Consider the following 17,080-nt stretch of genomic DNA (forward strand, 5'->3'; position numbering starts at 1 on the left):
GACACTTCATCAGAACTGGAGAAAAAAAGGTGAGGAGTCAGGGAGAGGAGATGGAGGGAGGGGAGGATGAATCACAAGATGATGGGTGAAGTAAGGAGATAAGCTATTTCAGCACCCTTTTCCCCAGGGCTGAGGAATCACAGATTAGAGAGTGTAGGCTGGGATCCAACCTGGTTCTCTGGAGCTGTGAGGCAGTGGCTCTACCCAAGGGAGACCCTGAGGCCACTACCAGGGGCTCTGGGGAAGTGTTGACTCCCCAAGGGGAAAGCACGTCAGGCAGCGTCTGTGGAGGAAGGACCTTGCTTTGGGTCCAAGAGTGCAAAGGGGAGTGATGAGGGGGAGGATGAGACAGGCACTGGCGGACGCTATCACCGAATGGTGCATGAACCCAGGAACACTGCCTCAATATTTTTGCTCTCTCGCTGCACTATAGATATTTCTCATTGTCATTTAGAGTATATTTTTGTACTGCGCTGTACTGCTGTCACAAAACAACAAATTTCACAACGTACGTCAGTGATAATAAACCTGATTCTGATCCGGCCCCGAGCACTCACCGTCAGCCCTGAAAAATCTGTACGCAGTTTTCTTCCCCGGGAGGGTCATCTTGTCCTCATCCTCGGTAAGCTTCATGCGGGGTTCGCTGTTCACCTGTGTCAGCTGCAGAGGAAGGAGCAGGTCAGCCACTGGAAGGCAGGAACTCCCCCAGTCGCGGGGAGCATGACTGTAGATCACTGGGAAGTGACCCATCGATCCCAAAGTGGGGACTGGCCAAAGAGCGGGCAGCTGAGTGGCCATCTGACCACTGTGTCCACAACCACCTCTCCTGTCCTGTCCCGGACGGGGGGGGGGGGTAGCTGGTCCACAATCCGTCCCAATAAATGAGGGGCGGGGGAGACTCCCTTTCCCAGAGCACAATTCAAAATTCAAAGTTATAAATAAATCTTGGCACGTGGCCAAGTGGTTAAGGTGTTCGTCTAGTGATCTGAAGGTCGTGAGTTCGAGCCCCAGCCGAGGGAACGTGTTGTGTCCTTGACCAAGGCACTTAATCACACATTGCTCTGCGACGACACTGGTGCCAAGCTGTATGGGTCCTAATGCCCTTCCCTTGGACAACATCGCTGTCGTGGAGAGGGGAGACTTGCAGCATGGGCAACTGCTGGTCTTCCATACAACCTTGCCCAGGCCTGCGCCCTGAAAACCTTCCAAGGCGCAAATCCATGGTCTCATGAGACTAACGGATGCCTATAAAAAATAAATCTATTATTATCTTACCATATACTCTCTTCATATTCATTTTCTTGCAGGCATTTACAGGAAAAAAAAGAAATACTATAGAATTTATGGAAACAACTGTACATAAACAGTTCTGAGTTGTGGTGAGTGAAGTTATCTATATCTGGTGTTGAAGGGTAATAACAGTTCCTGAACTTGCTAAGACTCCTGTACCTCCTTTCCGATGGTAGTAACGAGAAGAGAACAGGGCCTGGATAGTGGCAGTGTAATGAGCTCTTCAGACCTGTGTGGGGCGCTGGAAAGCACTGGGTTCTGACCACCTGAATTGGTTATTTGTTGTTTAATGAGTGTTGCTAATCGTTTATAGAGTTCCGTGTTTTTCTTGAGCAACTCGCTCTTCGTAATGCGGTCTGCTACTGCTTTCTGCTTCAGCTCGTTAAGTTTATTTTGATAGGCTCAGGATTCTGTGTTACTTTTATTATTTAAGTGGACGCCTGATTATCGCTAATCGCGGGGCACTAGTTTTGAGAATGCTACGTCTCGCGGTGTCGCTTGGCCAAGCCACCGATGTTCTGTTGGAATTCTTATGAATAAATTCTGGTCACCATCTCCATATCGGAGTCTGTCTTTCCTCGCACTTGGGCTCCAACATTACCAATGCACATTGTGATGGAGGTGGCTTTGATTACCTATGTTGCTTTCTCGTGACAATGCTCCATTTAAATGAGCCCAGTAGTGGGGAGGGTTTTGCCTGTGGTGGTCTGCGTTTATCCACCACTTTCTGTCATTCTTTCCCATTCCTGGGCACCGGTGTTTCCATAACAGGCTGTGACACATCCACTGTGCATCAAGAGAAGTTTCACCTTGTCTCAGCCTGTCCCAGGAGATCCGGGAGGGAGAGGGTTCTCAACCACAATGCCCCAATGCCCCAACCATCAGGCAGGTTCCAGAGCAGAGAGGGTTATTTCCCCAGAGCTCAGAGTAACGTGGCTGGCCACCTGATGTCAACAATCCAAACTTCGGCAAAGTTAGGAAGGATGCAGCAAGGGTTCATGCGTCAATTTCATAGAGTAATTCAAATCAGAAATAGGCCATTCAGCCCAACCGTCCATGCTGACCATCCAAACGGGTCTTACTTACCTATTTGGCCCATATTTCTCTACATCTTTCATATCCATGTACCTGTCCAATTTTTTTTTAAATATAGGTAGATCATTTCATTAAAAAGCGCATGGGAAAACGGTAACAGAATGCAATACATGGTACAGTTACAGAAGTGCAGGCACATAAGATGTAAGGTCATAACACTGTAGTTTGAGGTCATCGTAGTTGGAGACCATTCAACAGTCTCATAACAGCATGACAGAAGCTGTCCTTGACCCTGGCGATACGTGCTTTCAGGCTTTTGTATCTGTGGGAGAGGGGAGAAGAGAGAATATCTCGGCTGGGTGGGGTGTTTGATTATGTTGGCTGCTTTACTGAGGCAGTGAGAAGTGTAGACAGAGTCCAGGGAGGGGAGGCTGGTTCCTGCGACGTGCTGAGCTCTGTCCACAACTCTCTGCAGTTTCTGTACTGAGTCATGATGCATCTGAAAAGGTTATTTTTATGATGAATTGATAAAAATTGGTGAGGGTCTATGTGACGGGGTCCTGAATTACCCCTATGAACTATGCTTATGAAAAGAGAGAGAGGTTTTTAACACCGACCTCTTGTTTCTAAGAGAGGGAGAGGCGAAGACTGCTCAGTGTATGTTTACGTTTCTACAAGGACGCTGCCTGCTTGCAAATTCTTACAGACAGAGAAGGGAGGAGCTGTTTGAGTGGCAGTTGGTATTCAGCACGGGGAGATAAATAGAAGGTCAGATGATAGACCTCAGACACATGGTTTTGGACACTGAATGAGCTTTGTTGTGCCCACAGAAAAAGTGGGTTTTGGAGGATCGATCAGGCAGATCAATCAGTGGCTCTCGCAGTGTGGAGAAGGTGTGACCGGTGGGGAGTTATTTGTGTGTCCAACCCTCGCCTGGGTTGATAGCTCCACCACAGAAGAACGGTCCCCTTTTGTTGTGGTCACAGTCCGTAACTTTTAAAGGATTTTGGAGGACAACAGGAAGATCGACAGCGTCAGCTCACCTGAAGACTCAAACCTCTCTCTCTCTCTCTCTCTCTCTCTCCATCACTACTCAACCCAATACCACGAACTGAACTGAACTTTACTCATCATTGTAAGACTACCTATTTACCCCTAGACATGAAGAAGCTTGGCTTTCATATATTTCCACATTTACTGATATACTTATATATAATCACTGCTAATCTGTTTGATATACCTGCATTTATATTACTGTATTGCGTAGTAACTAATAAATACCATTAGTTAATAACAATACCGGACTCCAAAGTGTTTTCCATTTCTGCTGGATCTTTAACCCATCACAAGGTACGTGACAGTCTAAGACAGGGGTTCCCAATCTGGAGTCCACAGACCCCTCTGTTAATAGTAGGGGTCCATGGCATAAAAGAGGTTGGGAGCCCCTGGTCTAAGGGGTCTTCTGAACTTCTTTAGCCTCCTGAGGAAGTAAGAGTCCTCAGTACACGTGACAATAATAAACCAATTTAGCAATGAGTAAAGGCCTCAGAGATGTGTGGAGGGGATTGACCAGGATGCTGCTTGAATTACAGAGCATATCTTATGAAGATAGTTTGAGTGAGCTAAGAGTTTTCTCTCTGGAGCAAAGGAGGACTAGAGGTGACTTGATAGAGGCGTACAAGATGATAAGAAGCATAGATCTAGTGGAGAGAAAACCTACAGCACAGTACAGGCCCTTCAGCCCACAAAGTTGTGCTGAACATGTCCCTACCTTAGAAATTACTAGGGTTACCCATAGGCCTCTATTTTTCTAAGCTCCATGTACCTATCCAAAAGTCTCTTAAAAGACCCTATCGTATCCACCTCCACCACCATTGCCGGCAGCCCATTCCACACACTCACCACTCTCTGAGTAAAAAACTTACGCCTGACATCTCCTCTGTACCTACTCCCCAGCACCTTAAACCTGTGTCTTCTTGTGGCAACCACTTCAGCCCTGGGAAAAAGCCTCTGACTATCCATATGATCAATGCCTCTCATCATCTTATACACCTCTATCAGGTCAACTCTCATCCTCCGTTGCTCCAAGGAGAAAAGGCTGAGTTCACTCAACCTGTTTTCATAAGGCACGCTCCCCAATCCAGGCAACATCCTTGTAAATCTCCTCTGCACCCTTTCTATGGTTTGCACATCCTTCCTGTAGTGAGGCGACCAGAACTGAGCACAGTACTCCGAGTGGGGTCTGACCAGGGTCCTATATAGCTGCAACATTACCTTTGGTCTCGGCTCCTAAATCCAAATCCACGACTAATGAAGGCCAATACACTGTACGCCTTCTTAACCACAGATTTTTTCCCATGATGGAAACAACAAACACAGGGGAGATTAATTTTAAGGTGATTGGAGGAAACTGTAGTGGGGAAGTCAGAGACAGGGGTTTTTTTTAAACACAGAGTGTAGTTGTGCATGGAATGCCCTGTGGTGTGGTGGTAGAGGCAGATACATTAGGGACATTTAAGACACTCTTATTTCACTCTTTTTGCTATATACATGGTTTCCTCAAGGGAAAATCTTGCCTGATAAATCTGTTGGAATTCTTTGAAGAAATAACAAGCAGGATAGACAAAGGAGATTTAGATGATGCTGTTTACTTGGATTTTCAGAAGGCCTTTGACAAGGTGCCACACATGAGGCTGCTAAACAAGCTATGGGCCCATGGAATTACAGGAAAGATTCCAGCATGGATACAGCAGAGGCTGACTGGCAGGAGGCAAAGAGTGGGAATAAAGGGAACCTTTTCTGGCTTGCTGCCAGTGACTAGTGGTGTTCCACAGGGGTCTGTGTTGGGACTGATTCTTTTTATGTTATATGTTAACGATTTGTATGATGGAATTGATGGCTTTGTTGCAAAGTTTGCATAAGATATAAAGACAGGTGGAGGGGTAGGTAGCTTTGAGCAGTGGTCCCCAACCGGTACTGGGCCGCAAAGCATGAGCTACCGGGCCGCGAGGAAACGATATGATTTGGCGATATGAAACGATAGGAGTCAGCTGCACCTTTCCTCATTCCCTGTCACGCACTGTTGAACTTGAAATAACCTACCCAATCAAACCAAATAACACATAAAACCTAAAATAACACTAACATATAGTAAAAGCAGGAATGATATGATAAATACACGGCCTATATAAAGTAGAAATAATGTATGTACAGTGTAGTTTCACTTAACAGAATCGGGAAGATTAAGGCAAAACCGATTTGTAGAGAAAAAAATCGGCACGTACGCGCATACGCACACAGGTTCCCGCACAAGGCTTCATGGTCATGGTAGTCTTTCCTGGGGTAAAGTGTCCCGGGATTTGACTGCTACTTTTGTCCCTTATTTGGGAGTGAGAAAGTTGGCAACCCAAACTGTAAAAGACATGTTGAGGTGAGTTTAACCCTACTTGAACAACCCCCCACCCCACCCCCCGGTCGGCTGGTCCGCAAGAATATTGTCAATATTAAACCGGTCCGCGGTGCAAAAAGGTTGGGGGACCCCTGGCTTTGAGTAAGTACAGAGACTAGAGAAGGATTTAGACAGATTAGGAGAATGGGCAAAGAAATGGCAGATGTAATACAGTGTCAGTAAGTGTGTGGCCATGCACTTTGGTAGAAGAAATGAAAGGGTTGACTATTTTCTAAATAGAGAGAAAATACAAAAAAGTGAGGTGCAAAGGGACTTGGGGGTCCTTGTGCAGGATTCCCTAAAGGTAAATTTGCAGGCTGAGTCTGTGGTGAGGAAAGTAAATACAATGTTAGTATTCACTTCAAGAGGAGTAGAGTATAAAAGCAAGGACGTAATATTGAAACTTTATAAAGCGCTGGTGAAGCCTTACTTAGAGTATTGTAACCATTTTTGGGCCCCTTATCTTAGAAAGGACGTGCTGACACTGGAGAGGGTTCAAAGGAGGTTCACAAAAATGATTCCAGTATTGAATGGTTTGTCATATGAAGAGTGATGGCTCTGGGCCTGTATTCACTAGAATTCAGAAGAATGAGGGGTGACCTCATTGAAACCTATCGAATGGTGAAAGGCCTCGATAGAGTGGATGAGGAGAGGATGCTTCCTATGGTGAGAGAGTCTAAGACCAGAAAACAGAGCCTCAGAATAGAGGAACGTCCTTTTAGAACAGAGATGAGGAGGAATTTCTTTAGCCAGATCATGGTGAATCTATGAAATTCTTTGCAACAGGCAGCTGTGGAGGCCAAGTCTTTATGTATATTTAAGGCAGAGGTTGATAGATTCTTGATTGGTCAGGGCATGAAGGAATACCAGGAAAAGGCATGAGATTGGGGTTGAGAGGAAAATTGGAGCAAACATTATGAAATAGCAGAGCAGACACAACGGGACAAATGGCCTTATTCTGCTCCTATATCTTATGGTCTTATAGTCACATGATGATAGAAAAATGGAGGGCCATGTAGGAGGGAATCTATGTTAGATTGGTCTTGGAGTGGGTTAAAGGGTAGGCACAACATTGTGGGCCGAAGGGCCTGTGCTGTGTTGTGATGTTCTGTGCTATGAGTTTGGAGGGGCATTTGAACCGGTACATGGGTAGGAAAGGTGCAGATGGGTGGGTAGGGAGAATGTGGGCCGAAGGGCCTGTTAGTTTCACCGTGATTCTCTTAACCCGGTTTTTATCACTCTGATGCTTGTGGAATCTTGCTGTGCCCTGGCATGTCTCTGACCCAACAGTATGGAAGGGCCTGATTGGCTGAAATGCCTATCGGCGGCGTTGAGGAGGACGAAATCTTTGTTGTTTTTTTTTTGACTTACCTTGTACACACAGCCCAGCGAGGGCTGAATGGGGCAGGTGACCAGGTGAGTGCCCACTCCCACAGAGTCCACCGCATTCGGCTGTGCGCAGCAGGAGGGACGGGGGGGGTGGGGGGGAGAGAGATTGAGGGTGGACGGGGAACGAAGTGAGGGAAAGGCAGAGAAGGGAGTGAGAGAAATGAAGGAGTGGGGGATTGACGGGGAAGGAGAGAGGGATTGTGGGAGAGGGAGTGAGGGGGAAGGAGTGTAATGCGAAGGGGGAGTGAGGTAAAGAGATGGGGAAGGGAGTGAGGGGATGAAGACAGAAACCAGCAGTTAAATTGAGGGATATATTTGTTTGCTTTGAAGAAATGTTTCCCCCTTGGTTTCTCTCTCCACTGGCTCTCCCCCCCTCATTCTTCCTCTCCAAACCCCCCTTTCTGCCTCTTTCCCCACCCTCTCCCTCCTCTCAGCCTTACTCCTATCCTTTCTCCACACACACACCTCTCTTTTCTTTCATCACCCGGTCAGTCTTCACCCCCCTCTCTCCCCCTGCATCGTGGTGGATCCCTGCACCTCACCTGCTGCTGGAGATCCATCAGATCCTTCTCACTGATGCCATTGGTCACGATGATCTGCATCTCTGACAACCAGGGCACTCCAAACCTGGAGAGGGGGGTGAGGACAGGGACGGGTGAGACCGGAGCCGGAGACAGGGACCTGGCGGGGGCGGCCGGTGTCTGCCCTTACCTGTCTGCGCAGGCCTGCAGCATGCGTCGGACCACCAGCGACTGCTGGAGCAGGTCCCCGCTGTCCAGCCGGAGCCCCAGGGCGCGGTAGCCAAGCTGCTGGAGGGCCAGAGCCACGGCACAGAAATTGGGCACGCCACTCCTGTGGACAACAACACAGATCTCAGCGAGTCCCCACCACCCCTGCACCCGCGACCGGCAGAACCAGATTCACTGTGTGTAGGTCTGGTCATCCTGTTACAGGACAGCAGAAAGCAATGGCTCTAGGCCCAGAGTTCAAAGTCCATGATCGGGGAGCCCTGGGAATGAAAGGGTTAATGTGTGAGGCGCATTTGATGGCTCTGGGCCTGTACTTGATGGAGTTTAGAAGAATGAAGGGGAATCTCATTGAAACCTATTGTGAATATTGAAAGGCCTAGACAGAGTGGACGTGAAGAGGATGTTTCCTATAGTGCGGGGACTCTAGGGCTGGAGGGCACAGCCTCAGAATACAAGAACATCCCTTTAGAACAGAGAGGAGGCATTTCTTTAGCTGGAGGGTGGTGAAGCTGTGGAATTCATTGCCCCAGACAGCTGTGGATGCCAAGTCATTAGGTGTGTTTAAAGCCCAGGTTCACGGGTGTCAAAGGTTAAAGGGAGAGGGCAGGGGAATGGTGTTGACCCATGATTGAATGGCAGAACAGATTCGATGGGCCAAATGGCTTAATTCTGCTCCTATCTCTCATGGTCTAATACCAAAGGTCGAAATAGAAGGTTGAAGTCTGAGGTTGGTGAGTCTGGAGGTTGAGAGCCGATGTCTGCGAATCCAGGACGGAACGACCCCCCGAGATCAGAGGGGCGTGTCTGGTGGCAGCCTGTCTGTCTGCGAGAGTGGGGCAGGGGAGCAGCTTGTTATTGCCGTTGTTCTGCTGAACCGTGTGGGCACGCTACGTTGGCATCAGCAGGTGAGGTGACACTAGCAGGCTGCCCCCAGCACATCCTCCAGGTCGTGTCGGTCAGCGCAGACGAGGCGCCTCACTGTATGCTTCCGCGTACGTGTGACACAGCGTGCCGACGAGGCCGCGACTGCGGGCTCGCTCCGGGAACTCTGCGGCTCATGCTGTCTGCATCATTGTTGGCTTGTTTGCACCATTTGTTCCTTCTTTTTCACACACGGGACGCTTGACAGTTTTAGTGGCGTGGAGTCTCTGTGAACTTTACTGAACTCTGAACTCCGGCACACTGGGCTGTAACTGACCGCTGTTACCATGGCGTCGCAGATTAATAAACCGGATTGTGAAGATTCACAAGGACGTTGCCTGGACGTTCTCCCTTCTCTCTGCCGCCAGGAAGAAGATGCAAAAGCCCGAAAGCACGTATCACCAGTCTGAAGGACGGCTCCTATCCTGCTTTAAATAAACCCAATGGCTTGGCCTCCGCAGCAAGTAAACTAATTCCAACTCCAAAGTTAACGGGAACACGCAAGCCACAAATCACCCCCCACCCCCCCGTGTTCCAGAAGTATCGGGACTAGCTGTTCTGCTTGGCTGACGTGTCGCTGTAGGTGTATCTGCCTCCATTGCAAACATCGGATTAGGTAACGTACAGTCAGCGTGACGCTATCACCGCGTTGGCGATTCCCGCTGCTGCCTGCAAGGAGTTTACACTTTCTCACCGTGACCGCGTGCGTCTCCTCCCACAGTCCGCGTGTCCGCAGTCCGAAACCTCTGCCCTTGCTGCACAGCCCCCAGTCTCAGCTTCTTGCTCTGCGATCACTCGAGGCCAGCGTGCCGTCCTCCCACGGGGCGTCTGTGCGTGACTTTGTTTAACGTGGGGAGGCTGATGCACGCGGTCCTGGACGGAGATCGGGGTCAGGGTGCAGAGGTATGGAACGCCAGATGACAGGCCGCCCTTCTCTGCGTTCACTGATGTGCCATCATCTCCTGCCAGCTGCACCATTGGGCTCTCTGTCTGGATCCTCACCCCCAGGGGTGACCCTACCAGGAGCCGAGCTCCAGCCGGCATCGCTCCCGGGATCTCAGGCGCTCACAAGCCTCTCCCCCCCGGGACGAAGTGACGACCCCTCCAGGAGGATCTCAGTGGCCGTCCCTTCCCGCACCGTGACGGGATCGTGACGGACGTGACTCAGAGTGTCTCCGGCCGCCTACCTTGTCACGTTGTAGGTGTCCACCACGGCGGCAAAGTTCCTGGGCGACGAGGAGGCGAAGGAGGCGAAGGCCGCCAGCTCGGACAGGTTGACCTGGCGCTTGGGAACCTCGAGGACCTCGCAGACCCGGGAGAGCCAGTCTCTGCAGAGAGACGCGAAGTCCAGCGCTGGCGTAGACCCGCACGCAGACCCCAGACCCTGCGAGAGACAGAGAGACACTAAATCCCAGGGGGACGGGGAACAAGAGGCCGGACATCCTTCTCCTGGGCTCTGTGGGAGAACGGCTTCTTCCCGGCGTGCCCCTCACCAGGGGAGTGCTACGTACACAGAGCTCAGCGGGCACCACGGCGTAGCGGACAAAGCTGTCGACTACGTAACTCCAGAGCGACAGGTTCGATCCCAGACTCCAGCGCTGACTGCGTGGAGCCCACACTTACCCCCCGTGACCAGGTACCCTCCCACATTCCAACAAAGTGCAGCGTCCGCCGGTTCACTGGCTGCCATAAGGAGTCCTTAGCGGGTAAATGGGGGGAAGTTAGTGGGAATGTGGGCGGAATGAAATTCCTCAGGAAGGCAGCATCCACTGTGAAGGAGCTTCACACTCCAGGATATCTCCTCTTCTCATTACTAACATCGAGGAGGAGGTACAGTGGCCTGAAGACCCACACTCAACAGCCTCTCCCCCCCCCACCCCGCCATCAGATTTCCCAGCAGCCCGCTATTCCCCTTCTGCACTGGTTATCTACCTGTTTAGAAGTATTTTTTTATTGTAAGTGATAGTAATTCTCTTTGTCTTGCACTGTATTGCTGCTGCAAAAACTACAAACTTCACACCTGGCTGGGAACCTGAACCTGGGCTGCTCACACAAAGTGCCAGCGGAACTCAGCAGGCCAGGCAGCATCTGCTTGTACTTACCTGGTCTATAAGACCATAAGACAAAGGAGCAGAAGTAGGTCATTCGGCCCATCGAGTCTGCTCTGCCATTCTATCATGAGCTGATCCATTCTCCCATTTAGTCCCACTCCCCCGCCTTCTCACCATAACTTTGATGCCCTGGCTACTCAGATACCTATCAATCTCTGCCTTAAATACACCCAATGACTTGGCCTCCACTGCTGCTCGTGGCAACAAATTCCATAGATTCACCACCCTCTGGCTAAAAAAATTTCTTCGCATTTCTGTTCTGAATGGGCGCCCTTCAATCCTTAAGTCATGCCCTCTCATACTAGACTCCCCCATCATGGGAAACAACTTTGCCACATCCACTCTGTCCATGCCTTTCAACATTCGAAATGTTTCTATGAGGTCTCCCCTCATTCTTCTAAACTCCAAGGAATACAGTCCAATACTATACTGCTGATAACTTTGTCTATCTGACCTGCGTCTGGACCACTCCCCTCCCATCTAGCGACTTATAGAAACTTCTCTCATGTTAAAATCCAACCCGCTGAACCTTTACTCTGCGTCGTCCAATCAGCCTGCACCCGGACACAGACCTCCGTACCCCTCCCATCCACGTACCGTTCCCGGTGCTCCAGTTTCGCCCCCAGAGTCCACAGATGTACCGGTATGGAGGGCAGTTGGTCATTCGAAATTGACCCATGATAAGGCTGGGGTTAGACTGGGGGTTGCCGGGGGTGAGACTGGGAGTTGTTGGGGTTAGATTGGGGGTTGCTGGGGTGAGATTGGGGGTTGCTGGGGTTAGACTGGGGGTTGCTGGGGTGAAACTGGAGGTTGCTGGGGTGAAACTGGGGGTTGCCAGGGTTCGACTGGGGGTCGATTGGGGGTTCCTGGGGTGAAACTGGGGGTTGCCGGGGTTCGACTGGGGGTTGATTGGGGGTTCCTGGGGTGAGACTGGGGGTTCCTGGGGTGAGATTGGGGGTTGCTGGGGTTCGACTGGGGGTTGCTGGGGTGAGATTGGGGGTTGCTGGGGTGAGATTGGAGGTTGCTGGGGGTGTGGCTCAAAGAGCCCAAAGGGCCTGTTTTGCCCTGTATTTCAGTAGCCATGCCCTCCGTGTGTTAGGCATTTCCACCCTGGGGTAAAGTCCCTTGCTGTCCACTTAATCTTTGTCTCTTATCATCTTGTACAAGGTAGATTGACCTTGGAATAGATTAAAGGGTCAGCACAGCATTGTGGGCCGAAGGGCCTGTACTGTGCTGTGTACTATGTTCTAAAACAAAATGATGGTTCATCCCTGAGGATGGTGGGGAGGCTTGAGAGTTTGTGAGACCCGGACAGTGACGCTGTTGGGTGCTTTGCTCCTGGTGGGGTCACCCATGGTGGTAGTGTTAAGACCATAAGACAAAGGAGCAGAAGTCGGCCATTCGGCCCATCGAGTCTGCTCTGCCATTTTATCATGAGCTGATCCATTCTCCCGTTTAGTCCCACTCCCCCGCCTTCTCACCATAACCTTTGATGCCCTGGCTACTTGGATACCTATCAATCTCTGCCTTAAATACACCCAATGACTTGTCCTCCACTGTTGCCCGTGGCAACAAATTCCATAGGTTCACCACCCTCTGGCAAAAAAAATTTCTTCACATTTCTGTTCTGAATGGGCGCCCTTCAATCCTTAAGTCATGCCCTCTCGTACTAGACTCCCCCATCATGGGAAACAACTTTGCCACATCCACTCTGTCCATGCCTTTCAACATTCAAAATGTTTCTATGAGGTCTCCCCTCATTCTTCTAAACTCCAAGGAATACAGTCCAAGAGCGGACAAACGTTCCTCATATGTTAACCCTCTCATTCCTGGAATAATTCTCGTGAATCTTCTCTGTACCCTCTCCAACATCAGCACATCCTTTCTTAAATAAGGAGACCAAAACTGCCCACAGTACTCCAAGTGAGGTCTCACCAGCGCCTTATAGAGCCTCAACGTCACATCCCTGCTCCTATACTCTATTCCTCTAGAAATGAATGCCAACATTGCATTCGCCTTCTTCACCACCGACTCAACCTGGAGGTTAACCTTAAGGGTATCCTGTACGAGGACTCCCAAGTCCCGTTGCATCTCAGAACTTTGAATTCTCTCCCCATTTAAATAATAAATATAAGGTCCAGACAGAAAGTGATCCCACCAAGGCCTCAGCGGTGGACCTGACAGAAGATGATGACAGGTCACAACACAGCGAAGGTGGAGGAAGGCTGCGGCTGTGAAGGGTCCCCAGTCGCCTTGCACTCCGTGCCACTGGACCCTGACCCTGACCCATCCAGGACCGTGTAGTGGCAGCCCGAGCCTCAGCCTCCCCTTGTTAAACAAGTCACGCACAGACGTTCTCCATTCCCTCAGGAGAGCATTATACCCGTCTTGACTGGGTCTGTTTGCTCTCCACGGGGCTCCCGTCCCAGCCCAGCATTCCTGCTCACCTGCTGCGTGTCGTGGCCGCCAGGTTAGCAGGCTGCCCAGCCCGTACACACACGGAGCTCACTGCCCAGATGTTACTGCAGCACCCGTGGCCTGAGTTCCATTCCTCCGCAGCGTCACAGCCTCATGGCGTCACGTAAACAGCTTCAACAGGAGACCAGTATGTAGAAGCACATTACATACCATGTTCACAAGGGCCACAGTAGAGCAAAGTTATCGGACTGCTGCTGAACCATGGGGTGGTGTGGTTAGGGGAACACTTCACGGCAGCAGTTACTGGGGTTCAATTCTGCCTGCTCCCCCCGTCAGCCCCTAGATTTCCTCCGGGTGCTCTCATTCTAAAGACGTACGGGTCGGGAGGCGAATTGGTGGCATGGATGTAACTGGGCAGCTCAGGCTCACTGGACCGCAAGGCCTGTTACCATGTGCTGTTTCTCAAAATAAAATCAATTAAACCCGGAGTGAACATGCCAAAGGCCCTCCCCATTTCCTCTTCGTGCCTTGCGCCGTTACTTCAGACGACAGGCTGTCAGAGAGCCTGGGACAAAAGCCATGGGGTGGGGGGGTCAAGCACTTACCTGAACTTTCACCTCTGACATTGATGTGAAGGAAGTGATGTAAGAATGTGCCACAGATCCAAACAACGGAATACCATACAGCTTCCCAGCCAGGACATTGCTTGTACCGTCAAACCCTGTGGCGCGGAACAAGGGCAACAATTACTGCAATGTATTTCGGTAAATACGTTTCTAGCAGTGTTGGGACACCAGGCACTGTAACGGAACAGAGGGACCTCCGCGTACACGCGCATCAGGTGACATGGTAACTAGCGGTTAGCATAATGATTTAGGGTGCCAGCGATCGCTGGTCGGGGTTCGACTCCCGCCATTGTCTGTGAGGAGTTTGAACAATTCTCCCCGTCGTCGTGTGGGCACTCTGGTTCCCTCCCATGTTCCAGAGGTGTACCGATTAGCGTTAGTGAGCTGTGATCATGCTGTGCTGCAGCCAGAAGCCTGCTGACACTGGCGGGCTGCCCCCACCACCTCGGTCTGCGATGGTCGTTGACGCGAGCGACGCATTTCACTGTAGGTTTTGACGTACAAGTGACAAGCAGAGCTAATCTTTAACCTTTAGAAAGCCGTGAGACAGGCAGACAGGGCAGTAAAAATGACGCTTGGCATCCTGACCTTCACCAGTCAGGGCACCAACTACAGGAGTTGGGACGTTATGCTGCAGTTGTAGGAGATGTTGGTGAGGCCGCAGAATACCATTCTACTCACCCTGTTGAGGAAAGATATGGTTAGTCAGGGAAGAGTGAAGAGAAGATTATGAGGACTTTGCCAGGATTAGAGAGCCTGAGTTACAGGGAGAGATTGGGCGGGCTGGGTCTTTATTCCTTGGAATGTAGGACAATGAGGGGGGTCTTACAGAAGTGTTTGAAGTTGGCTGTGGCACAGAAAACATGGAGATAACCATCCTCACCCCAGGGTACCAGGGTACGGTGACAGGGTGGAGATAAGTCTCTTCCAAAGGAGGTGTAAGGCTCTTCTTCCCCCCCCCGCTAGCCTACAGGTCACCCTGGGGCAAAGTGCAGCACCTGCTTAACCCCTGAACATGAAGCCACAGGAGGTGGTGGATGGTCGTATGAGCAGCTGGTGCAGATCACAGTTCCTGGCTATGCGATCACTGACACTGGGCACACAATCTCTGAAGAGTATTGATAATGGCTGGGGTCACCTGTCTTGTAAAGACACTGCCCAGAAGAAGGCAATGGCAAACCTGTGGAAAAATTTGCCAAGTACAGTCATGGTCATGGATAAGACTGTGATCGCCCTCGCCATACGACACGGCACATAACGATGATGTCATACCACATGGCACATGATGATGATGTCATACAACATGACACATGATGATCAGGCATGTCTAAAACTAGAAGGCATAGACTTAGGGTGAGAGGGGATAGACTGGTTGGGCCGAAAGGCCTGTATCTGCGCTGTATTACTCTATGACACTAAATGTGAGCTGAAGATGCAGCTCAACACCAAGATGGTGACACCCACCCTCACCTCTGCCTATCCTGGGACAAATCATCACGTACCAGTGACTCTATCCCGGGAAACTCAGGACGAGGTGACATCAGAGACAGGATTACTATCATTGGAATTTTGTTTTCTGGCAGCTGTACAGTGCATGACATAAAAATTATTATAAATCACAACAAAAATAAATTAAAAAGAACAAAAAAAAAAGGAATAGTGAGGTAGTGACCATCAGACATAGGAGCAAATTGGGCCACTTGGCCCATCGAGTCTGCTCCACCATTCCATCATGGCTGATTTATTATCCCTCTTAACCTCATTCTCCCCAAAACCCGTAACTCCCTGATTAATCATGAACCTATCAACCTCTGCTTTAAATATACCCAATGACTTGCCCTCCATAGCCATCTGTGCCAATGAATTCCACAGATTCACCACTCTCAGGCATAAGAAATTCCTCCTCATCTCTGTTCTAAATGGACATCTTTCTATTCTGAGGCTGTGTCCTCTGGTCCTAGACTCCCTCAATACAGGAAATACCCTCTCCACATCCACTCCATCCAGGCCCTTCAATATTCAATAGGTTTCAATGAGATTCTCCTCTCCCGTAACTGGTAGATCTACTTGGGGCTTTGGGTGAGGTGCAGTTCAGGTACGTTCATGGGCTTTCAGCCGTTAGCTGACTGAATGTCACTTCATTCGTGACCTCACAGTCGACCTGGTTGTGACCTTTGCACCTTATAGTCTACCTGCTCTGAAGTGGTGTGGATGGGCGAAGGGAACAGCACAGACAGAGAGCTGTGAATGGAATCAGTGTGAGGTTGGTATACACCCCTCCCTGTCTCTGTAACCCCTCCATCCCCTACACCCCTCCCTGTCTCTGTAACCCCTCCATCCCCTACACCCCTCCCTGTCTCTGTAACCCCCTCCATTCCCTACACCCCTCCCTGTCTCTGTAACCCCCTCCATTCCCTACACCCCTCCCTGTCTCTGTAACCCCCTCAATCCCCTACACCCCTCCCTGTCTCTGTAACCCCCTCCATCCCCTACACCCCTCCCTGTCTCTGTAACCCCTCCATCCCCTACACCCCTCCCTGTCTCTGTAACCCCCTCCATTCCCTACACCCCTCCCTGTCTCTGTAACCCCCTCAATCCCCTACACCCCTCCCTGTCTCTGTAACCCCCTCCGGCCCCTACACCCCTTCCTGTCTCTGTAACCCCCTCCATCCCCTACACCCCTCCCTGTCTCTGTAACCCCCTCCATCCCCTACACCCCTCCCTGTCTCTGTAACCCCCTCCACCCCCTACACCCCTCCCTGTCTCTGTAACCCCCTCCATCCCCTACACCCCTTCCTGTCTCTGTAACCCCCTCCGTCCCCTACACCCCTCCCTGTCTCTGTAACCCCCTCCGGCCCCTACACCCCTCCCTGTCTCTGTAACCCCCTCCATCCCCTACACCCCTCCCTGTCTCTGTAACCCCCTCCATCCCCTACACCCCTCCGTCTCTGTAACCCACTCCGTCCCCTACAGCCCTCCCTGTCTCTCCATCACCCCTCCCTGTCTCTGTAACCCCCTCAATCCCCTACACCCCTCCGTCTCTGTAACCCCATCCAGCCCCTACACCCTTTCCTGTCTCTGTAACCCCCTCCA

General features: G+C 50.7%; 1 protein-coding gene across 4 annotated transcripts in view; it reads right to left on the reverse strand.

Moving 5' to 3' along the window:
- naprt (nicotinate phosphoribosyltransferase) overlaps positions 1-17,080 on the reverse strand; it is a 44,865-nt gene that overhangs the window by 15,065 nt on the left and 12,720 nt on the right. For 3 of the 4 annotated variants that reach the window (XR_010017463.1, XM_063044584.1, XM_063044585.1), the window contains exons 5-10: positions 13,967-14,082; positions 10,020-10,216; positions 7,874-8,014; positions 7,705-7,789; positions 7,145-7,225; positions 558-660 (exon numbers count right to left, since the gene is read on the reverse strand). Coding sequence is in view for 3 of the 4 variants with exons in the window: in XM_063044584.1 (XP_062900654.1) it covers positions 558-660; positions 7,145-7,225; positions 7,705-7,789; positions 7,874-8,014; positions 10,020-10,216; positions 13,967-14,082 (723 nt within the window). In the remaining variant the exon portion in view is untranslated. The remainder of the gene's footprint in view (positions 1-557; positions 661-7,144; positions 7,226-7,704; positions 7,790-7,873; positions 8,015-10,019; positions 10,217-13,966; positions 14,083-17,080) is intronic. The other variant, XM_063044586.1, reaches the window with a different exon arrangement.

This window comes from Mobula hypostoma, chromosome 3, assembly GCF_963921235.1.
Source record: "Mobula hypostoma chromosome 3, sMobHyp1.1, whole genome shotgun sequence".
Classification (NCBI taxonomy): Eukaryota; Metazoa; Chordata; class Chondrichthyes; order Myliobatiformes; family Myliobatidae; genus Mobula; species Mobula hypostoma.